Source organism: Cygnus atratus, chromosome 13 (genome assembly GCF_013377495.2).
Source record: "Cygnus atratus isolate AKBS03 ecotype Queensland, Australia chromosome 13, CAtr_DNAZoo_HiC_assembly, whole genome shotgun sequence".
In the NCBI taxonomy this organism is placed as follows: domain Eukaryota; kingdom Metazoa; phylum Chordata; class Aves; order Anseriformes; family Anatidae; genus Cygnus; species Cygnus atratus.
Genome location: NC_066374.1, coordinates 3,402,429 through 3,427,242, shown reverse-complemented (window position 1 = coordinate 3,427,242; position 24,814 = coordinate 3,402,429). Strand labels below are relative to the sequence as shown.

The 24,814-nt window shown below is 41.1% G+C and overlaps 1 protein-coding gene across 6 annotated transcripts in view; it reads left to right on the top strand.

Annotated features, from left to right (window-relative positions):
- The window catches only part of DCX (doublecortin), a 79,626-nt gene that overhangs the window by 45,735 nt on the left and 9,077 nt on the right, over positions 1–24,814 (top strand). For 3 of the 6 annotated variants that reach the window (XM_035541568.2, XM_035541566.2, XM_035541567.2), the window contains exons 4-5: positions 10,639–10,741; positions 14,751–14,888. In XM_035541568.2, coding sequence (XP_035397461.1) covers positions 10,639–10,741; positions 14,751–14,888 — 241 coding nt within the window. Of the gene's footprint in view, positions 1–10,638; positions 10,742–14,750; positions 14,889–16,460; positions 16,589–24,814 lie in introns of those variants that run through there. The other 3 variants (XM_035541569.2, XM_035541570.2, XM_050713331.1) reach the window with 2 other exon arrangements.

Below are 24,814 nucleotides of genomic sequence, written 5' to 3'. Positions count from 1 at the left end.
AACATTACTGCATACTAGGCTAGAACTTGTCATTGGTCTGTAGAAATGGAAGGGACGGGACATATTTCAAATTAAAAATAAAATAAAGAAAGCATTTTCATTTGAGAAGCTTTGAGACATTCATTTCAGCAGCATTGCTATATGTTCTCTACAAAGTATTTTTATCTCACAGCCTGCTTAACATTGTTAATTTCTACCCTAATTTGGTTTAGTTCAGAACATAATGCTGAATTTTCTATTACTCTCTTAGCTGCCAGCTGAATTGAAAAGACCTGGTTAATTAGAAAAAAATAAGAGCTTTATCCAAAGATTAACAGAAAGTAAGGTGAAAACAAAATTATGCCGATAGGGAGGACATACGCATTTGCTGTGATTTCAGGAAATCTCCCAAAACACAAAGAACATGTTCAGAATTATAATTAAGGAAGTTATTTTATCGCCCTGAAAGAACAGCTTGATGGCAATTGTTACTTTCCTTTAGATTTAATGTAGCATCTGTTACAATTTAATTTTTAAAGGACACCATTTTTAATTCCCATTAATCTCCAAAATTAAGAGTGCAATAAAGATCCTTGCAAACATTGAAGTTTGACTAGTCAAAACACCTTTTAGAGTCTTTTCAGAATATTTTGGCTATTGAGCAAAATCTTTGATGCTTATGAGTGGGGTGAAATCCAAAGGCAGTGTTAATTGGATACAGAACCAGTTGCATCTTCTGATCTTCTTCAGGAATTAGGTTGACTTGGATCTATAGGCTGCAAATAAAGTTACAGCTGGAGGACAGGACAATTTGGTCATTGTCAGGTTTGGAGATGTGTATTAGGAAGAATGACTTGAAGGTCCAATACTTCATACTTGTGTCTTGTTTTCATTAATGTTGTCTGCAGTGAAAATGTTAGCCTTTTGGCATCTCTTTTGGTGAGAAAGTATTGTGGATTTTGTGGAAGTTGAACAAAATGGAGGGGATCCTGTACAAAATATGAGCTCAGTGGCACATCTAAGAATTAATGAACAGAAAAGGATTTTTTTCAGATATGATGAAAATAGCAGATGTGTTTTGAAAGCCTGTGTAGTTGGAGACCGCAAATAGCAGAAGCTGCAAGCAACCCAGTGCAGGCTGAGATACAGGTACGTGATGAGTTGAGTTGGCAGAGTAGTCTTGTCTGGTCAGAAACGATTGTTAATTGCAACTAAGTTAAAGCACATCTTCTCCAGGAAAAATTGTGCTAATTTGTTGCCATAATCCTAATCAACATATACTTTTCCACCACAAATGCCAGGGAAGACAAGGTTATCTGTAGTGGATTGTGCTAGTGTGCTGCTGCTGCTGTGCTAGGGAAGGCACAGACAGTTCAAAACCTGCTGCCTTCAGTGTCAGTGCTGATGCCTGACTTGAACTGAAGTGTCCTCCAGCTCTCCTGATGCGCTAATAATAATGGCAAGTCTGACACTGACTTTTCCCTAGTGCTTATTTTGGAAAGAAGTTACTGAAGTCAGCAGGACACACGGTGATGTCGAATAGTTGCAGTTCTCAAGGAGAGGCTTCCTCAGTTGGTAAAACACATCCACTTGTTGCATGGAAACCAGATCTGTTCATATTAAATATGATTTCCTTTGTCACTCAGAGTGATTATCAAAGACAGAAATTCCTCTCTTATGTCATCTTACACCACATCACAGAGAGGCTGTTGGAACAAATCCTGCTATTTCGGACACCTGTGTAATCCTCTTCATTTTGCCATAACTTAATTCTGCCTGAAGGCACCGTGCAGGGATGCTGTCCTCTGCTTCCATGGCTACACTCTAGGCGATAGTTAGGTAGAATGGGGTTGCAAGACCAAGGGATGTATCCCCAGAAAAGGGAAATACATAAATGAATCTGTTTTGTACCCCTGTGAAAGTTCATCTATAGCCACTATCTCTGCAGTGCTGGGCTGCAGTCCATACCTGTACCCAGGTGGGTGAAAACCCACAAAGAAATCTCTCTTGTAGCTGGCCAGTGTACCATACTTTGAAACATTTGGGCTGATAGTTAAGTTCTTGATGCATCTAACTATGACATAATTAACTGGCAGAGGTATTTTTACATAGTACTGGCTGGTAAGGGAAAGGAGACAGAGCAAGGAACATTTATACGACAGTAAGGGATGGAAAAGACTCTTCTAGGGCACCCTTCAAGTGGGTGAGGAAAGCAGAAATGTCGTCTTTGTCTTTTAAGCAGGCTACACACACTGCATGTGGGGATGGGAGCAGCTCTCTCAGAGAAAATAGAGTTTTACTCCCTCCTTCCCCAGCATCTTCCACACCTGAAAGTCAGCAGGCAGAGGGGTGGCTGTGAGGATGCTGCTGCTCACCTCCTCACACACCGGGTAGGTGCTGCAGTCTGGTGTATGGAAATACGGCTTTTGGGGATGCAGGGATCAGTTGTGAGAGTAAGGAAGTAAGGCTTGGCTGTCGGTCTCCTCCAGCCCCTCAGAGCCTGCTTACAAGTGGTAAATGCTTGGTGTAGCTTTTCATTCCTCTGGGCCTGCTGTTTGGCTAATGGTAGTGTTATTTCTGTGCTCTCTGAAGATGGTGGGGTTGCTTGTGGGCATGCATCCAACATATTCAATTCTGGTACATGGGTTTTTTGTTGTTGGGTTTTGTATTTTATTTTTTATTTTTTATTTTATTTTATTTTATTTTTAGCCAGGGTGAGGATCTGTTTACCACTGCCTCTCCATCACAATCAGTGCCATTGTGACAGTTAAAGAAAAACTTGCACAAAGCTGAACAGCTGCCTTTCTCTTTTATGAAGATATGCACAATAGGATCAGTAACAGCTATTGGTTTTTAAGAGCTTGTTTCTGGCAATCCCATTAACTGGAAATTTCAGCCCATTGGCTTTTCAGCCTGACCTTGAGTAGGTTGACAGACGCTCTGTGCCCCTTCTTTCAAGGCTGCCATTTCGAGCAGTGTTGCTTGACTTTGGCCATATAGTCATGCTACTTCCAAAGTCCCTGATCCTTTATGGTTTTCTGACTGGAAAAAGGGTAATTTTTTAATATATAGATGTTGATTGCTGTGCTGCTCATGCCCCTGAACTGCACAGCACATTTGTCCTCAGCGTTAATACCCTCTTGAATGCAAGAACAAGCCTTTCTCCTAGGTAAAAAGAACCAACAGCCTGAATATCTGTTTCATAGTCGCCTCCATATGTATGGGGAAAGACGATAACAAACTAACCTTTCTTCCAGGGATTAATTGGATTTCACATGGTTTGGAAGCACCACTCATTCACCAGATATATTAAATTCAGCTTTAACATTCCTACAGGGTAGCTTGGCTACTGTCCTTCCCTCCCCTGCATCCTATCCTATCCTATCCTATCAAACCATTCCATCTCCAATACTTAAACAAATATGCACCTTGTGCTGCAGCCCTTTTCAGAGCAACATTTCTTCTTGCATCAAGTCTTACAAGCTGCCATGTATGTACATGCATGAATATTTCTTCTTCCACTTGAGTAAGTATCACAAAAATCAGTCAAAAAAATGCATGTTGGTTAGAAGCTGGTTTAGGTACAATATAGCAAAATGCTCCGTGTGGACATAAAGCACTCATAATCAACTTACTCTACTATGCAGCCTAATTAAGGGGTTCTGCATTTTTCATCAATACAAAGATGCTAAGTTGGAGAAATGAAGGAAAGGGGTGTAAAAATTCCCTCATGCATCAAAGAAAACATTTGATCATGCTGATTTGCCCAGAATTTTCTCTCCTGAAGGTGAAAAAGGAGGAAAAAAAATCTATACAGAACAGTTCATAGTTTGATTGAAACAAATACAGGTTTAAATGTGAGCCCTGGGTCTCCATGAATACAAAAGAAAGCTGAGGTCTCTGACCAATGTTTAAAAAATGGAAATCTCACTGCAGCCCTTTATAGTTCAGAAAAATTATGCACGCTGAAACCTAGATGGTAGAGGTGATTTTTCCTTCCCCTCGTGATGTGCACTACATCGTGAAGGGCCAGCATGACCTTGGTCTCGACAGCTTTCCACATGGATGTTTGGCACAGGAGGGATGGAGGAGCAGATGACAAAGACCCCTTGCCTTACTGCTGGGCAGCTCAGAGAGGGTCCCCAGAGACTGTGTAATATTGCACACACATCCTTGGCATCGGCTGGGTATGCTGGCGTGCTGTCGATCCATTTGTGGATGCCAACATCCGTGCTTTTTCTGCTCATCTTTCTATTGCTTATCCATTTTAAGCAGTATTTTTTTCCTAAAAGCAGATAAGTAATTTTCTTTCTGTGAATGCAAATGTGGAATCTATTGAGTGGGTGTGTGCATACTTTAAAGAAGTAATTGAATCCAAACATCCCTTCTTTTTAAATGCAGGAAACCAGAATCTAATAAAATGTAAATCAATTCGGTGTCTGCTTTGGGCTTTCAGTCTTCAGACTGTTACCAAAAAAACTGTATTAAGTGCTGTGCATTCCAATATTAACATCTTTCTTTTCCATTATATCTGCTCAACCCCTTAAGTCATCAGAAATCTTATTCTTTCTGGCCGTGTGGTGAAGAGCTTGTCGGAGAAAAGAAAGCAGTTCATTTAAAGTCTACTCATTGTGTCCATTAGTTCCTGATATTCACTCTGAAACATGACCTTGCTGAGCCTTCTTGTGGACAAGTCTGGATGTGTTTGGTTTCTGCACCACGCTTTATTGATTGCAAGCACACCACTGATTAATTGTAAAGCATGGCTGCCTTTGTGACTTAGGACTTTGTTTTTTTGGACCTGAAATAAACATACCACTGCCAATTTGACTTGGAGTACAGGTCTTGGAGTATAAATAAGTCCATCAGGTCTCCAGTTTGGGTTAAAACAGAGTTTAAACAGAATTTAGATATGTTCTCAGCTCAGTTAACTCTCAGTGCCTGTTTAGCTGCTAGTCCAACATCCTCAGCTCCATCTAGCACTTGAGTGTTGAAAGAGAAAGGCCATTAGCAAGCATCTAAAATACACTGCCTTCAGCTAACAGGTGGTCAGGTGTGTTCAATTTTATAGCATTTACCATAGCACCTCAGAAGAGAAAAGTATGTCTTCACTCCATTCTGCTCTTGATAGGCTTTGAGTGCATGGCATGCAGATTGTCTTCTGTGGTCTTTCTGGTATTAAAGGCAACTCTTTCTGAAGGCAATTTTTACCCTGTTCTGAACTCTGGAGGCTTCTAAGCTGAAGTATCATGATGATTCAAAGAAAGCAAATAGACATCTCTTCTCTTTGAGCATAACTATTAGATCTGCAGAAAATTAAGGAACAGTTTCAGCTTGCCTATGTACTGGTGTCACTTTCTGTTTTGCTATCTAAATCCTAAAACAGAAGGGTTATTACAGAGAGAAGAGTTAACCGAGCTTTTATGACCAAGGGAGAGGATCAGAGGTAGAAGTCTTGCCCTGGCCCTCACTTACCCTAAGACTTACGCAAAATCAAGTAGTTAAAGATAAAAATCCTTGAGACAGAAGATGTTCAGCCGCCAGGTCAGACCTGTGGTGGCGTTATTCCAAATCTCCTTTCCAGATCTCTGCTGGCCATTTAAGCAGAGGTCTTTGCTCATTCTGCGACGTAAGGAAGAGATGGAAAATCTGGGAGCAGGATTATGGACATAAATCACTGTTGTGAATAATCACTGGCTACAGTGTCTGACCATTTATCATCCAGCCTCATCTGGCTCTGTAGTCTAAAAATAGGAACCTCTGATAATATAAAGACATTTCTCAGAAAGGTGAAAAAGACAGTTAAGTTAACCCTCCTGGTGATGTACTCCTCTTCAGACACATGCCCTGTGTTATTCTTGGCAAATGCCGATGGCCAATCCAGGCTACCAGAAGCCTCCTGCTAAAGAGCCAGCCACAGAAGCTGCAGAGCTCGATCCAGCAGTGAAAGCAACCAAAATGTGGCTGGAGCCTGTTACTGCTGTGACAATCTTCATACTGGTGGTAGGAGTGACAGTGTGGGCAACCCATTGGCCATGCAGACACAGCAAACTTGGTCATTCTGCAGATTAAGAATGGGAACAAAAGGTCCTTGTTAATCATAACACCCTTTTAAAGCACAAAAGGTTTTGCACTGGTAGGTGACTCAGACTAAGGTTTTAAGTCTTCAGGCTATTCTTTCCTAATTGTTTTTAGTTATTTCATTCGTTTCTGAACTATAATTTTGAAATACTTCTGCTGCCTCCTGGAGGATGGTAGAAATAGCTGGTTACTCACAGCTGTGCACATATACCCTGCATATTTACTGCGCCTTTTCCAGGTGAACTCCGAATACCTACAGCATCAAAGACATTGAAGCAAACCGTGAGCTCACATCCAGGGAGATGTTTGAGGCAAGCTCCATTTTGTCAAAATCCTGAGAAATAGTTAGTTCTACAGCTACTGTGGTAAAAGGAACTAGAAGGCTCAGCATCCCTCATTAGGCCGTATCTTTCCTTTCTGCAATTAAAATTGCTGCAGCAGACAGTAATGGAGTGTCACTGCAGAAATTCCCTCCTGGAAATCCTAGCTACATTGTCTGCTCAGGGAAGGTTTTACTAATATACGCAGAGAAGGATTTCATTTAACGAGAAAAGAAACTACACTTGGTGAAAATGTAAGGAATTGCAAGTAGTCTTGTGCTCCCTTAAATCTATTAATCTCTGCCAAATTCTATTTTTTCCTTTATATATACTATAAAGTTTAAAAAAAATCAAAACTTGACACAAAGAAAAAATTTACCATCAAATGTATTAGAAAGAATTACTTTCTAAGAAATAAATTTGTGCCTCATCTACTGGGGTGTGAGGATTTAGCTTTCTTTATTGGCATTGCTTAAGCTGCAGGAAATGGAGAGAAAACATTTCATGCAATATGATCCATTTTATGTCAATATTATCTTTTTAATCCTGAATTTCAAATTAAAATTCCTCCTTTAAACAAAGGCATGGACATTCATCTTGGAAACCAATGTTTTCTATTCTATCTACTGTAATTATATACACAAGTTTAATTCTCCATTGTAAATAATAATAATAAAGTTTATAGATTTTTAAAAAATGCAAAACGAAAACCAAAATCTTACTAATTTCATGGTTTCCAGTGTTGTTGCTAATTGTGCATGATAACAGTCACCAACAAAATCCCCATTTCCAGGTAGCAGCACAGGTCTTTGCACTAGCAGGGTGCTACCTGCTTCTGTCCTGTTTTAATGAATTCACAGCTAAGAGCAAGATAAAGCATATAAAAACAATGATTTTCAGGTTGTCCGCTGGGGTAAATTTTTCCAGGGTTTTCATGGTGTTCCAGGCTAATTATTGGATATAATTAGAACAGTTGATTAGGGTAAGCTAAAGCAGAACATGTGCTTTTAAAATGGTCCCGACAGCCTGGGGAGAGACTTGTAGTATTCATTTTTATACTTTTTTTTTTCCTGATAAAATATGAGAAAAAAGACTTTTGAAGAATAGAAATCAGAAGATTTTTAAGGTTATTCTGGAGTCACTAAAAATCCCTGAGCCGGGTAATGCAGGGCAGAGGTTCAGCACAAGAAGTGGTCCGTGCTGGCTAATGAAGTTTCCAACTGGTTGTCCCAGCAGAGCAGCTCACAGTCCCTTTTCCCAGCTTCATGTCCTTCAGGGATGTGTATCTAGGGCTTTCTCCCAATGTTTTTCTTTTTCTATGCACACTGAGGCAAGCTGGCTCTGCTGCATTAAGATCCAGCACTTAGGTTGCATATTTTCATGAAGAAAGTTTATTCCAGCAACTTTGTGTAGACAGTGATGTGTATGGAGCATGCTGCAGGGACATACAGTAATGATCAGGGATTTAAGTTTGCTGATCAAAAGGTAAATAGGAAATACCACACACGGTGAACAGAAGCAATGTGGCTATCTTAGAACTGCATGAAGTGACGTTATTTTCTGAATTTTGCAATGTTTCCCATTGTTTGATGAGAAAAGGGTTAGTTTTTGGCTGTCTTTTCTACCATATTATGGTGAGTTCTTAATAGTGTAAATTACATCAGAAAATGAAAGGGAACAAATGAAACAAATACAGAAGTTACTGTTTCCTGAATGTTAGGAGCACAACAAATAAGTTATCTAATTTATTTACTAGCCTCCAGTACTCAACCAGCCAGCTGCTCATAAATATAACATGGACATAATAACCTCTTGTCTGAAGGGACAAGAATGAAGCAAAGTGAAGTCTGCTTGACAAGTAATCAGGTCTCTGTCCTTGTGCATGCTGGTAGCTTTCCATCGCATTTGGACCCTTGATCTGAAGGTTTCCTTGGTTGCTGGATTTCCTTTTTGCTTGTGGTGGTCATGGGGAGCTCAAGGACAAAATACACACTTTGACTTGTGACCTGGAGTCGGTGAAAGCGCCTCTGGATTCTTTCTGATTTTGTCTAAAAGGCTGTGAACTTGCTGAACCTTTCTGTTGTGATCTAGCTTTGTGTGAAGTTTAAGTGCACAGCAGTTTCCATACTGAAGGGTGAGCCAAGCAACCCACGAGTCTTTTCCATGGCAGAAGTATAGCACTTACCAGGCAGATGGGAACTCGTGTATTGAGCCAAACCCAATTATTTGCAAATGAATCAGTGCCATACACCCTCGGGGAGGACTGTAATAACAAATGCTGGTTTGAAATGTTATCTTTTCGGTGGGAAAATTCTCAATAGGTAATATGTTAACTATTTTCAGCCTAATTTTAAGCAAATAGAAATTGGTATTCACTGAAGTCTGTAAAGAAAATTCTATCTTTAATCAATGCCATGGCAGATTTCATCTCGCTCCATTCTGAAAGTCACGCTGATGCGAAGAGGAGGTTTTTCCCTAATGTTTGGCATTGTAAACAGAGCTGGCACTCTTAGGCAGTGCTTTAATTATACATTATATTAATCAGTGTGAAATACTGAGCCTTTTAGGATAGCCGAAAGTCTTCTATATATTTTATTTATTAGAGCTTGAAATTAACTTTTCACAGTCCAGCTCAAACAGATCAGTAGATATGAAAATTCGCCCTGTCTGCAGTGTGTTTCTCCAGTGCTCACTCCAGTCCCTTGCAATGCATCTTATCCTCTGTAAAGACCCCAGTGGGCAGACATCCCAAAGCACTGGGCTTCAGCTGTCAGGCTGATATCTCCGTTATAAATGTTGGTGCCAATCTTGCAGACACTTGGAATGGCCTTGTGAAAAAGCTTAACTATTTGTTTTTAAACTTCACCCCTTGGCAGTAGGTATGTGCCCATGTTGTTGGGCTCACCAAGGTGTGCAGATGTGCTGCTGGTGGGCTGCACCAGGCTGGCCGATGCTGGAAATGCCCCAGGTTGGTGTGCTTGTGGATGAGCATTTTTTCAACCTCCTGACACAGTACTTAATGAGGACCTCAGGCTGAAGCTCTAGCCTGTCAACTGGGTAGAGGTACTTAGGTGTCTCTCCAGCCTGCAGAGGCAGTTTAAGGGCTGAACACACTTGCCTCTTGAACATTAAGATTTTGTGGTTGGACTTTCCAACATTTTCTCAGTAGTGTTTTTCCCCTCTTGAAAATAAGTGTTACTTTGCACTTCATGAGTTTTCAAAGCAGTCTGTGAAGATGGAAGAGCACCTGTCAGCTTGCCAGGAGCCTGATTAAATTTCTGCAAGATGCCGATGACAAGTCTGGGTGTTAAAGGTTCTCTCCAAAGAGCAATGTTTTTGTACTAGTCCTTGCACGGAGATGACTTGAATTAACTTTCAGTACTGGAGATTACACAATTGCATTAACATCAGTTAATGTGTCATTACCACTGGCTCCAGTGAAATTACCATTAGCATCTTGCTGCTGTTGTGTAATTGCATCCATTATTTCACTGGCAATTGTGCAAATTACCATGACTGTAACTGTGTAAATATCTGAATTGCTCATTCACAGAGCAGCACCTAGAAAAATGGATGTTGAACGGCCACCAGCAGTACTGTCCTGGCTCATTCAAACAGGGCACAACTGTGCTCCCAGCTTTTCAGGCCAGCCTGCACACAAGTGGTAGAGGGATGTGGGAGAGGAGGGGAAGACAGGTGTTATTAAGGTTTCCTGACCAGCTCTGTAACTACCTGCAGGTTCAAACTACCTGCTTGAAGCACTAATGGTGTTGAAGTGGAGACATCTTCTGTAGTGTGCCCAACCACTCTTTCTCTTCTTGGCAGTCCTTGAGTTTTTGGCTGTGTTGGTACTAAGAGACTCATCAGCATAGGCAGTGGTGTCACAGCCTTGCCTACCAACCCCGCGAGGGGTCACCCCTGCTTCTTATTGTAGAAGTAGCTCAGGAATGCCTGTACCATTCATTAGGATGATTAACGTAGCCTGTCAGCTCCCGAAAGGATTGGAAATGCCATACTTCATTGGATTTTGCAGGGTATTTGGGATTCTTTTCCTTCTTCTTCTACTTTTTTTTTTTTTTTTAATTACACTGTTCTGCTTGACTTGCCCAGAGAAGCTGTGCTGTGCACCAAGCAGGAGCGCATTAGCATGGGATGGGGAAACAGTGGAAAGGCAGCACCCTCCTGTTTAAATTAAAGCTGAGCCACATCAGAATGTTGCCAATTAAAAATAAAATGAATGACTTTGCTCTCTCTATAGGTGACCTGTCTCCATGATTTCTTTGGGGATGATGATGTGTTTATCGCCTGTGGTCCAGAAAAATTCCGCTATGCACAGGATGACTTTTCTCTGGATGAAAGCGGTAACATTAAACACACGCTACTCTCCAGTCTGTTTTTATTTGATTGCCATTCAGTTGCTTGTAACAGATAATAATGCTGCATGCTTTTGTTCTGTTCTTTAAGGCCTAGTACATGGTATTCAACATCCTTTTGTGATACTAGTACAGTCGGTGGATATTTTAATTAGGCAAACACTGACTGAGATAGTCCATGTCAAAGTAGGTGGACTGCTACACTGTGCCATTACTTTGATATTTATTGCAAAGTCTGGTCTTGTATATCCTTTAAACTTTATCCAGTTGCAATCAGATGAAAATATTTTTCTTGAGAACTAAACAGTAGAAGAACAGTCTCTACTTTTCTATTTGAAACACATACACACTGTTTGTCAATCCTGTCCTTAGGTGTGCTTGTGAATATTAAAAATGAGAACAAGCACAGTTAAAAAGAAAAATCACTCCCTTCTTTCTTCTGCTGATTCAAAAAGCAGAGCAGTAATTCCATTGTTAGATGGGACTGGGACGGCACCATTATTTGTCCCTGTTATGACTGTAACCACAAATCTGTAATAATGTGTGTCTCTGTGATCAATTAAACCATTAAATTTTTGATGTCACAGAATATACAGAGCTTGCTTCTAGGAGTTTCCACCTGCTCTACCTGGCAACTGTATATACCAACAGCACAGGCTGTCTGCTGATGCCAGTGGGTGCAGCAAGTCAATGAATGCAGCTTTGACTATTTACACTAGAAGAAAATGTGGTCTCCAAACATTCAGACTTATTTCTGAAAGCTTGTAGGTATCCTGTGTAGGGAACAGGAGCTACATGCTATCTTGTATGCTACAAACTGGCTCAGCATCGAAGACCAAAGAGAACTCTTGCTGTATACCAGGAGGTAAAGCAGCCTCTAATCTTCAAACACCACATTTTTATGACTTCTCAGCAAGACTGATTTTATTTGACACTGGTACTTCTCACCTGTGTACTCCAGATGAACCCATTTGGTGGTCTTGGGTATTTCAGTGTTTCCAAGGTTCAGCTGAAACTTTGCAGACAGAGAACTGTGTCAGGCTGGAGGAGTGATCTGTAACGTGAGCTTCATATTTTATTTTAACGCTATGCACTTGAGTCAGCTCCATGGGGAGTCCCACACTGTAAAACAGATTGCATGCAATCCTAGCAGAACAACTTGATGGGAAGCCCAGCTCTCTGCCTACACTCCTGGTTTCTGCTAATTTTTCCAGCTTGGATTTCTGTAATAAAAATAAGCCAAGCTTGCTGTTGGGCTGGCACTGAGCAACTGCAGCTCTCTGTTTTATTTTCAGGGGGGTTGGGATGCCCTGCACCTCTCAAGAAACAGATGAGAAGCCATTAGCCAGCAGCATTTTCCCATTATCCGCTCATCATCCTTCCTTGTTATGAGTCAGATGCTGCAAGGAGAAGCTGAGGTCTTGCAGATGAATGTCACTTATTAAAATTTCCTCTGTCACGGGTACTTTTTCTTGCCTGTTTGGATGACATGCACTTGGATTGCTGGCTATTATGTTCACTCTGGCAGGACATCAGGAAACAAAACGAGAAATACCGTAAGAACGGATTATGTCATCTTTTTCCTCCTGACTGCCCACCACAGCTTCTGCCCTATAATCCCTTTTGCTGAGCACCTTCCAGATGTTGTTGCTCTGTCTCATTCATACCCGCTGGTTTCAGTATCAGCACACTGAAATCTCACCCCCATGATGTTAAGAGGCCTGTTTATACTGATGTCAGCACAATCAGATCCCCACATTTACTACCTTGTTTCAAGATGTACAAATGCTAAGTAATTGCCTTTGGTGTACTGGCACTTGCCAACGGCTGAGCTGGAGAAACCCCTCCGTCAGCATTTCTGTGCTGGAAAATGCAAAGCTGAGTTTCTTTGCAAGGAATTACTTCTTTGGAGAGAAAATAAATTTGGATTATCTCTTGAAAGGAGGCAACATAAAGTATTTTCCCTTTGTAGGTTTATATTTACGGAGTAACTCAGGTGCCTAAAAACTGATGTTTCACACCCTTTTAAACTCCCTCGGTTTCTGAGAACCTGTATCTGACTTACAGATATGACGCAGGGGCACCAGGAGACTCACTCTACCCCAGTGAGGCACCTCATATAGCATTTGGTGCCTTGGTGTGGGCAAACGAATTGCTCTCTGAGATCCAAACGTTACACTGTTTTTGTTACACAGCTCTGTGTAAGAGCCGTAACAAACATTACTTCTCCAGTGCCCAAAGATGTTTTTTTCCCATGTTTTGGTCTGGCTGACTAATACCAGGAACAGTAATTTGCACACTCTCCTGAGTGGCTATCTCACAGTGCCTCATCAAACATGATTATTTAGTACCAAGGAGAAATAGTCAACTTCTCCCACCATCATTACTCTGATACATGCTTAAAAAATTGGAGTGTATCTGTTCTGAGGCCCTACAAGCCTTTCCGTGGCATCATCTTTAAGAAGTCAGGTACTCTAGGGAAAGAAGAAAACAACACACACACACAACTATTTCTAACCTAACTTACAGTTTACAAAATCTATTTAGTAGGAGAGAGAATAAACTTACTGTAGGTTTAATTATCACCATGCAATATCTCTGGAGCACAGGGAATCATCTCCTCACCTTCTTGTACTGCATGACCCAACAGCAAACTCTTCCACAAACCATCTGGAAGAAAAAGAGGCTGGCTTTTGACTGTCTGAAAATGAGGAAGGACTGGGGAAAAATTTAGGGCAATTACATTGTCATAGATATTCTGATATATAAATAAATAGCACATACATTTAGGTCAGACAACTTGTTTTCCGTTGACCAGTTACTGATCCACCTTGTACTGCATTTGTTCATTCCCATTAGGGAATGCAGTCCAGGGGATTCTCAGTCCAGCCCATGCATGCTGAGCTGAACTTCCCAATGAAAACCTGCATGTATGTGGAACATCTAATTCACACCTGTAAAAAAAAACTGCTCTTCACAGACTGGTGAGGACAAACTGTTGTAGGAGGTTAGGTGAGACCAGTTAGCGTTTGATAAAAAAGGGAATTCCCTTTTTATTGCCACCATCCTAACTGAGTAAAGTTAGCTTCAAGGATGGCAAAGTTCTTTTTCTATGAACTCTCTATGTAAATAAATCTTGGTTTTGAAGATCTGACGTGCCTGAATTCCTGGGACGCACGTGGGTTTGTCAGCATTTAGTTCCCTTCTGCAGGACACTGTCGATTGTGTTTACATTTCCCCCTCTTCCTAGCTTACCTATTTTTTTAAGAAAACACAGTCTCATCTGCTTTTATCTTTAAGCACATAAATCTACTAGATTTGTTTATGTAAACCTTTCAGAAAGGGATGACTGGCCAGGACAGAGGATGTGTTCTGTAAAACCATTTTGTCATCTTTGCTTTCTGCATCTGTAAAGTTGCAGCTTGTTGAAACACAGAAAGAGGTTGGTTCAGGCTGGGTGAAAGCCTCCTGGGGCAGGTGTCCCAGGCACAACTTAGAGGTCTTTAAGTCATTCCATGAGCTATTTGCTGGCTTTCTACACCTGCGGAAATGGCACTCATCATTTCTACCACTAGGTCTTCACGGGAGGGTTATAGGAGATTAACTTTTTTTTGGCCTGATGCTTCCCTTACTAGGTGCTGACTGTTTTCACTGTGCTCATTCGTTGGTAGGCACCAAGGCAAGGGGAAGGGCAGAAAATCCTCGATAGAACACAGGTAGAATGATGGGTCCTGCCAGGGAGAACAGCCTGATCTAGATGTACAGTCTCAGCAACTCCTCTAGAGGAGCAAAGCTGTTCCCTTTGCTCTCCCCCTAAAATGTCACCTTTCTGCCCTGAAGAAAATGTGGAAATGTCAGTTTTTCCCTTGGTGTTGAGGTTTTCTTCAGGTCTTTGGAGACAAAAAGCGCTGAGGCACCCCTGGGTGTTTCACACCTAGTGTCCATAGACAGCGAGATTAGGTAGGGACATGACCACGGTTGCTGTTTGTTTCCTCAGAGTGCCGGGTGATGAAAGGGAGCCCGGCGACTGCCACGGGCAGTAAGTCATCTCCCACCCCTCAGAAGAGCTCAGCAAAGAGTCCAGCTCCTATGCGCCGCAGCAAGTCTCCAGCTGATTCAGGTAACCATCAAGATGGTGAGTGATTGTTTTCTGGTGTCTGAATATTAACTCTGCTCAAGAAGAAAACATGCAGTGTGTGTCTTTGGATACGCTGAGCATTGGTGTTTGCATTTGAGACTTTGGCACAAGAAGCTGGTGCTAGCTTACAGGGTAACTAAATAAATATTGGAGAGGAATTCCCTGTCAGTTAAGTGTAATCATGGCTTTGGGATGACACCAGCCACAGTCTCACAGCCTCTTGCTCTAAAAATCTTTAAAAGCAAGTGTTTCTTATTTGCAGGTAGGAAATCAAGGCCCACAATGTTCCTGTATGTTTGCTTTAGGTACAGAGTGATTTGGAATAACCTCTTGTGCAATGCAAATGGTAATTATTGTACAAGTCAGAAGTGTCCCCTTTTAAACACTATTTAAAGACCAGTGACCTACCAGCTGGAGAACTGGTGGTGGGTTTATTGATGTGATAGAGACATTCATTCAGTAGAACAGAGAAGCAAAATGACAATCCTGATTTGCTGCAGCAGCTTTCACCATTTGAAATGCCTCCCTCCCTCTTCAGTAGCAACTGGATTGGCAGTGTAGCACACATGGAGAGCTGCAGAGACTATAAATTAGAGGCCTGGCTGAATATCACACCTCTTGTTAATTGGTAGTTTTTACAGTCATACAATGGAGAGATTGGGTCTCTAGGTTTATCATCTCTCCTGCTACTTTTTCCAAAAGAGAGCCAGACATGGCCTTTCATTAAAATGGCCAAATCACCAATTAAGCATTTCAGGATTCCAGGAAAGCTTCATGGATTGAATTCAAGTGACCCACAGTATTAACACAGGTGATATAAAGCAGAAACTGCTTTTAACTTTCATGGTGTCACATTGTATTTTCTATGGGAACACCACTCAACAATTGACCATCAGTAGATATTGGATTACTAGATTTAAAATTCTCCTAACGGTATTCAGAAGGCTTTTCCCCATGAAGCAGTTAATTTGTTTAGGGTCTCTGGATGTTCTTTAGCTACTTAAAAAGACAATGTGAAATTGGTTGGCACATGCCAAGACTCTGGTTTAAATAATTACTTCTTTATAAGTTGATTCTGCATTCAGAGTTTTCCTTCAAATTCCAGTACACACTGTTCTTAAACTCGGGCTTGCTGTAATCTAAAAAGCTTTTACAATACCAAATGCATGGTGGAGTTGTGTAGGTGTATTGAAAATGGGATTGAAAATCTGCTGTTGATTAAAAACAAAACCAAACAATCTCCTATTCAGTGATCTAGGAGTCAGGCCATGCATGAGTTCTGAGACATCATTTGAACTCCATAAGCATCAGGTGCTAATTGCCACCAGAACTAGACTTTGTTGCATGAGCATGTAGTCTAATATGAAATGGCAACTATTGTGTTCTTGATTTTAACTGATTGAATGACTCATGAGAACAAAACGGTGAGTCATCTGATGAAGTCTGATGAACACTGTTAGTCGAGCCTTTCAGAGGGAGATTAAAATAACCAGATATGTCAAACAATAGCCAGCTCCTGGAGTTAAGGCTTGTAATGAAGGACAAATCAAGTTTCTTTAATCCATGCAGGCAAAGGTCTTTCGTACTTTCCTGTGATGTCCATACAGGAGAAGTAGCAGCCTGTCCCGTTTAATGAGAATAGAAAATGACCAAACTCTTAGCGCTGGAAAGTTAATCAAAGACGATTGTTTTCTCAGGACGGAGAGAAAAAAGAATATCACCATCTTGTCTCCTTGTCCCTTGAATTTCTAATAAAGAAAGTGTGTCTACACATTACCTGAGAGTCAATATTTACATAAACAATCAACAGGCTTGTCTGGATTTTGAAGTTATCACCTTAAGAAAGGCAGGGAATGATGAATGAAGCCTGATTAATAAAAGATGATCTGACCTATTTTTTTTTTCAGAATTCTCACCTATTTCTTCCGTGAAAACAGTTTTGTTTTAAAAGCCGTTTTGTTTCAAGTACATTAAGTATTTTTCCAGTATGCTTGATCTCCTACCTAGTTGTACCTTTTGTCTTTGCTGCCTTTCACTCTGTTGTGGTTGTCATTTCAGATCTTGGAGTTTCTTTGATTCTATGTTATTAGATTCTATTCTTTTCAGTTCCTTTCCATGTAGTATTTTTTATCCTTTTTTCCACCTTTGAGAAATCTCTTGATTTTAATTCAGGTTCTGAGGTGAGTCTCCTAACTGCTTGTGTGAAAGAATTCTGAACCTTTCGTATTACAAACACACTACACTTACAGGATGTTACTTTCTTTCATTTCTCACTCTGTTTTCCCATGAAAACAGCTGGGAAAATGGTGCATGATTTATCAGCAGCAAAAAAGAGAATACAGTGAATTTACATCTGGACAGTGGTCAGTAGCATTTGCCAGTGCACATGCGGTGCCCACACAGGCAGCTAAGGCTTAGGGCAGATTGTGCATGCACAGCTGTGCCTCACTCCTTGGCAACAGCTCTGATGCCAGTAGATAGCAGACAAAAGTACTACATTGCTGTTACAGCACAGGGGGAACAGAAAAAACCTGCTTCAGCACAGCCTGGTAGTGTTGCTAATTTTGGGGATGTAACATTGACAGCATGACAACATTTCATACGTTTCCCCCACCAGTCACTGTTGCTCACTCCACTTCTAATCTTTGTGTGTCAGCGTAAATAAAACACTTCTCCTTTAAAGCTGTGGAAATGCTTTGTGCCCAAATAGCAGCAGCTATCCTCCACACATGCTGGGGTATTTGGGGACTTGTGTTTTATTCCAGTCTCCTCCACTGACTCTCTCCATGGCTTTGGGTACATCATTTGAGCTGATCAAGCCTTCTTTACCAGTGGATTGTCCAAGAGAGTAATACCAATGTGTATACAAAGCTGTGTAACCTACACATGGAATCACGCAAAAAAAAAAAAAAGAGCTTTCAGACTCTTTATTTGGGGCTATTTCTGGATAAAAAAAAGAAAAAAGAGTGTATTCTGAAAAAAAAATCAGTGTATTCTGAAAGCATTTGTAAAATAATATTGCTAAAACAAAAGCTACCAGCTCTCAGATTTCCAGAGACAAGAGACATCTCCATCAGCAGAGTGATGTCAATATATACTCCAGACTTCCAACAGAAGCAAGCCACACAGCACACAGTAGCCAGGACACTGTCAACCCTCCAGCTGGTCAAAGACTGCTTCACTGACCTGCACACTAACATGTTCATTTCAGTCATTCAATCATGCTGCAGGATTATGCAGGTGAATTAATACAACTGTGTGGCCTTACGCTGTGAAAGCCATCGTCACAGACTGTGTAGATTCCCATGTAAGCTGATTTGTCAGCCTAGAAGTGTAGGGATCTGCCTTCTGTGCCAGTTGATCTACATTCATTGCTAGCCTTTGCTCCTTTTGGTTTTGGCTACGGATTTAGTGATCTACATCTCAATGAGAAACATAGGACCTGGTATAACTAGCTTTCTGCGAGAGACACAGAGGGTACTGCTGGCTGGAGTTCAGTTTCCCCCGATGGCACTGAAAACTTTGTTCCTGACTGTGGTCTCTGGAGCCACCCGAGTCAGAATAATAGAAGAATACAGAAGGAAATATATGTAAAAGTTTGTAAATCCAGCACTGAAAAGGAAGAAGTTTCAAAGCCATTTAATTGGTCTTATCACCAGCTAGATGTGAATTGTAACGTTTTCTTTGGTTGTCTTGTTACAGCCATCCTGGTAATGAGCCACCCAAGTATGTAAGTGGTCAGATCCCATTCCAAGATAACAAGGATTAACATGGAGCAACAGAAGACACAAACAAAACATTTTGTTAAAAAACATCAGGACGAAAGCCTATGCACAGAAGTGCAGCTGCACAGAGAATACCAGCTCCAGCTGCAGTGATTCGAATTCACCAGTCAAGCTGCTACCTTCTGCTGGAGGCAATTTGCCTCCTGCCTAGACATGTCATGGCCTTGATGTGAAAAGCTCAATTCCCCCTACGCAGCCAGAGCCCTTCAGCTCCAACGATATTCAAAAAATGAAGTAGCTAATCCACAGAAACATGTTAAACACTGTTTTCTTGGCATGGTACTTTTATCTCTTCATTTACCATACAGTCACTGAAATGAATGGATGAAGATGGGATGAATGAATGAAGAATGAAGAAGTGTCTTGCTACAACCAGATGGTAACAGACCACAATCCTTTTTTTCCCAAGGGGAATCCTTTCTTCCTTATCTCATTAACCCCCCAACCCATATATAAACCTTCTTAGCTATGCCAGTGTATTTCTGTTTTGATCCAGCTATTTCTTCAGGCACCACAATGATTGCTCCGTTATGGTACGGACAGAACATGCTAAGAAACGTGTAGGCAAACTAGAGAAAATCCAGAAGAAAATCCCTAAGGTTCAAAAACGACTCTTGGAGGAAAAGTCGAGGGAAATGGACTGATTCAGGTCAGAAAAAAGGACGACTGGGTAGGCACAATTTAATACTCTCCGAGTGCATTTGAAGTATTAAAAAGAGGATAAGGATCAATTTTCTTGTGTGCTCATAAGGGACAGGACAGGACATTGGTTTAATTTTTAATAAGGGGCATATAGATTATGCATTAGAATACTTTCCCATCATATGGATCTTATTCACTGGAACAGGTCTCCTAGGGAGTTTGTGAGTCCCTGTCAGACTTGGTGCTTTAAAAAAATAATTTAGACAGATCTCTATTGAGGGTGACCCAAATACACCTGCTTGCAATTCAGTGCACAGAATTAGAATTACAAAGCTTTTGTGGTCCTTTCCAGCCTCTATGTTTCTTTCCATGAAGTCAGCTTTGCTAAATGACATAGCTTAGGGCAATAAAAATCAGACTAAGCTATACCTGCAGAAAAACATCCAGTTCCTACTCCTGGCATGACAGAAAAAGACTGGTCATGAGGAGATACGGCTCTGTGTTCCTGCTTCTGTGTCCTGCCACAGCAACTCACAGATGGGTTTATGTGCTGGCGTAATTGAGAAAACCCAATGGTAATTCAAAGATATGGTGGATATGAGGCAGCCATCTGGTATTGTCTAGGAGGATGGACAAAGGTGTCATATAGGTTCCATGAAGTTCAAATGGGTAAGGTCAGCATGAAGTTTGGGAAAATTAGGACTAAGGATTTCTTTACCAGACTGCTCCAATAAAAAGTCAAATCAAAGGAAAGACAGAGCTAAATCTCAGGTGAAGAACATGGGGTGAAAATGATGATGTCATTTGCCCTTACTTCTTTGTTATAAAAATCTGAATGTATCTTAGAGTAGCTCACATAATAAACAAGAGTTTAATTGTATGTGCATATGCTGTGGTAGGAAAGTTTTAAATCCAGCATGATCTTAGTCCCTCAGTCCAGAGCCACAGGTACCTGAGCTGAAATTTGAAGATGTCTTTTCCCCAGTTTTGCCTTGATTTGGCTCAGGGACCCTATGAGCAAGGCTCTGAGGCACTGCTACAGGACTTTAATGTCTTACTCCTCTGATGGGAGGGTTTGGATAGAGGAACAAAAGCATATTCACAGAGCAGCAGCAATTAGCAAAACAGATACAGAATGTCAGTCTGTCGTGATGGCAGATCTAGCTCCCTGGGGTCATTATCTATGAATGTGTTAAAAAGGCAGCAGATGTCTTTTGGATTGCACAGAAGATAGAGCAGCTTGTTATAGCACTTGCACTTACTTATGTTCTGCTAGCTGACAATCCGCAGTACGCATCCAGTGGACAGATCACCCTCACAAAATGCAGTGAGAAAGGGGTACCAACAGTGCAGAGCCGAGTGCTTGGAAGTTGGGAGGTGCCTGAGTGAAGGATGCCTGTGCAATCTGAATTCTTCCACTCCTGAATAAATGCTACAATGGAGTCAATATGTTTTCTGCAGGCTCTTCTGATCTGGAGGGCAGGATGGCTCGTATTTGGTAAATGAGCTGCTATTTCTACATTTGCTTTATGCTCTCCTTGTTCTGGCTGTTGCCTCTCTTATTTTCTTGGTGTCTCTTCAAACCCTGCCCTGGACTATCCAAATATTTCACGTTTTTTTTTGCTCTCCTGTGGTGTAGGAGCATGTCCTCCCCACACTAGGAAGTCATCCACAGAACTGTGGAAACCCTGATGGAGCAAGCAGTGTTAGCTTTATTTTCCTAAGCGGGAGAGATATAGGTATCTCCACAGATTTTTAGCACTTACTGTAATCTTTTGGCCCTGCTTTTTCCTGTTCTGTTCATCAATAGAAATGTGAACTCTAAAGATGGACCTTACTAACCTCATTTAGAGGTCTTAGTGCTTTGTCATTGCTGGAAATCCAGATCTAGAGCCTGAGTCAGCCAAGCAAACCTGAGCAGCACTCAAGGAACAATTGCATATGAGAAGTTTGGCTAAAATATCTGGGGAGAGGCAGGCAGAGAATTCAGTTTACCTGGATCTCTCATAGCCACCTCAAACATGATGTGATGCTATATTCTCCATACTCCCTCTCATTTGCTGGACAAACCTTATTTATCTCCCAAGTACAAATTGTCTTGTGCACTGAAGGAGGCACAGATCCTTTGAAAAAAGGTAACGTGTTCATGCAATTAAAGGATATGTCGTATGCACAGAGGAGCTTTAAAGCAAATTGAGGTTGCAAAGCAAATACAATGACATACAATATGCAAACAATAAACTGACAGAAAGAAAGAAAGAAAAAGAAAGAAAGAAAGAAAGAAGAATTCAAATGAAAGATGGTTATAAATAGTGGTTTCCAATAGCCAAGCTTATGTGGGATTCTCAGCTACCATAAGTCATCAGCAGATTTCAGTGGAGCAACAGCGTTATACACTACCTGGGATCTGCTCTCTGCCTCTTGTTGTTTTGTTGCATTTGAGTTCCAAAGAAGTGTATGCAAGTTTGATTATGAACACTATTCTTCATTGGCAGACAGAGAAAATTAAACTGGGCTTCTTAATTGTTGCTCCTGCTGCAAAACTCTATGTGAGCGTCTGTAATGATACACATCCGTCTTGCTGGATTTCTGATTTGGATGTCACATCTGTTTTTTATTGGTGCTCATAAAATATTAACATCCCTACTGTAGCACTTAAAAGTCTCACTGTATTAGGGAATTTCTGTCCTTCCCTGCAGCAATTACATCCTTTCGCTGCATACTGACTGTTAGCCATTATCTCAGTCTTCCTGTTTGTAGAAGGAAAATTTGGGTTCTTTGTACAGTTAGGTGGCATTTTTCATCTTAGGAAGGATTATTTCCTGCCTCAGGATCAGTGATAACTGGAAATAAAGAAAGAGGCGTTTTAGAAAATAGAGATGGATTCCAGCTAATAAGGATTATATTAGTACATTTTTTTTAATAAAAAACTAAGGTCACTTGTTTTTTTTCTGAATTGCCTTCATTACATGGCAAATAGTGAACTCTATGTTTTTCCTCACCAATCTCAAGGGCAGCTCACTCCGTAGAACTGCAGCAAAGTGAAAAGTGGCCTGTCGCAGAGCAGGGAGCAGTGTGTAACAGTTGCTGGATTTCCCTAACTAGTTTTTCTTCCAGTCAATAAAGAATGGCCTGAGTTGGAACAGGGAGGTTAAGAGGCACTTTATGCCCCAATTATCTATAAATCATTACTTTTACCATGTTTTAGTCAATATTTGTTTTCTTGTTAAGATGCATTTATAATGGGAAAAAAAAGCTTTCTGTGATGAATAGCCTCTTCCCAATAGTGCCTTCTACATCAAAGGTACCTCACTAAGAATCGGTTAAATCTGAGCTGCTTTAACAAGCTCCTCCTTTGTCCTGTGGCTTACAGCACATGTTCGTTTAAACATGCATTCAAATTTAAGTGATACTACAAACCTTAACTGCCTCCCTCTTTCTCCCAAGAAGGTAACAGAAACGAGGCATTAAAGCAAGGGTTATGCTGCTACCCCAGAGAATAATGAGGTAGATTCTGAAGACCTAAAACCCAACCAAAAATTAATTCAAAAAACAAATTATAGATTTTAGTCTCTCATGAATATTTTTGCAACTAGAAAAACTTGAATGAAGCCAAAAGTTATAGCAGGAAGTCTATGGCTGTAGTGAAAAAAAAAAAAAAAAAGAAAAAAAAGTTCCAATATGGAATTGCTCATCAGTGGATAAGGAAGAAGGAACATAACTGCTCACATGACATGTAAGAAATATCTGTTTGGTCCTGGCTCCAGTGATTTATTTTTATTTAAATACTGAATGGTTTGTACAAGGTGGAGCCCTTCTTAGGAAGGGCTGAGCAGGCCGCGCCCCTTCAGCCAGGTCTGAAGCCTGGGGCTGAGCCCTGGAGTGGGGCATCCTGCAGTCCTGAGGCCAAGCCAGGCTCTGCCATTGAGCATTAGAGGTGTTTAATGGAGCTTATGCTTAACTGTCCCCATACAGCAGCCCCCCAAAGTAATGCACTCAAGGTTAATCATATACCTGCATGGTTGGGACCAGACTCTGCAACAAAGCACTGATGTAAAGGCCAGACACATTTTAGCCCCGCTGGCTGCAGTGTGTGTGTAGACCTGAGGAAGGGAATGTGTTCACATGAGAATTAAATTCAGCTTGGCCCAGCACCACCAGGGGCAGGACTGCAGCACTGAGAGGCAGCTCACTGGTCTCACAGCCCAGGCAGGCTTCCCCAGCCTAGCACAGATGCAGAGCAGAGATTCCAAATTCTCACATCCACTTTCCATGGCAGTGGAGATGAAAAGAAGCTGCAAGGTGGGTTCAGGTACATATCTTGCTGCTCTGCTTTTCATAGGTACACCTTTATCAGTTACTCCTGATTTTTTTGCTTTTAAAAATACAGTTGCATACATTGTTGTTACTGTATGATACTTATGCATTTTTTAGGTCTCCTCCAGACACTCAAATACTTGCTTAATTGCAAGTATCTAATTTGCATATTCAGCTATTACAATTGAAAGTGTAAGTGCCATATGCTGAAGTCCTCTATCTTCCTGTGCATGTGCCTTTGTAGCTAGAGTAATGATGCACAGAGGTAGCAGGCACTTAGAGAGCAGGACAGCAATCCTGGGTCATGATAAGCTTGTCTTTCTTTGTGAAACATCAACACAAGTAAAAATACTTTCTTTAAAGGGGTAGGAACGTGTATAGTTAACTGGAGGGTAGGCAACATTACTGCCATTTAAGGAAATGACAATCAAAATATTTGGGGTTTAGTTTTGTGGCTTGTGCTGAATATATTAACATCTGGAGTAGATTTTGGAAATGTCACGTTCTGTACATTTGACTGGGATGTGTAGTTTAATGCTGATAAGGCCTCCAGCTTGCTGCTGATTGGATTGCAAAAAGAAAAGACTGGGGAAGGTAATATACTTTGACGTAGACAGCATGAGTTGGAATTTCCTTCCCCCAAGAAATGCTGCTTGTGCTGATGGAGCTGTATGTTTATAACCCCTGGTAACAGGAGCAGGGTGAGGCTCTGTGTCCCTGGAGTTGGTACACAGCACATGAAGGACCAAGTTCGCTTGGAGTAAGTATGTCTTTATGAAATACGTAGGGTGACACTTGGAAATTATCGAAGACATTAGCTTTCTTCAAAGGACATCAATGGTAGGAAGAAAATAATTTATCCTGATTCCATTTTGTTTGCCTTCATTTTTGTGCACAATATGTTATTTCCTTAGGTTCCTTTTTAGTCCGATAAATACATAATGACTCTGACAGAGACCTGGGCTCCTTCATTTTGAGTACAAGCTGGGTCTGTGAAGGCCTCACAGAAGCACCCTTCCTAAAGCTCTTTAGTTTAAATGGACCTGGTTTTTAATGACAAGAAACACGGAGAGTAACTATGTTTTCTTCAAAACAAAGTGAATAAACAGAGCAACCAGAAAGGCCAGATTCTGATCTCTGAGAGGGCAAGAGGGACATATCACCCCATGCTTATCCCAG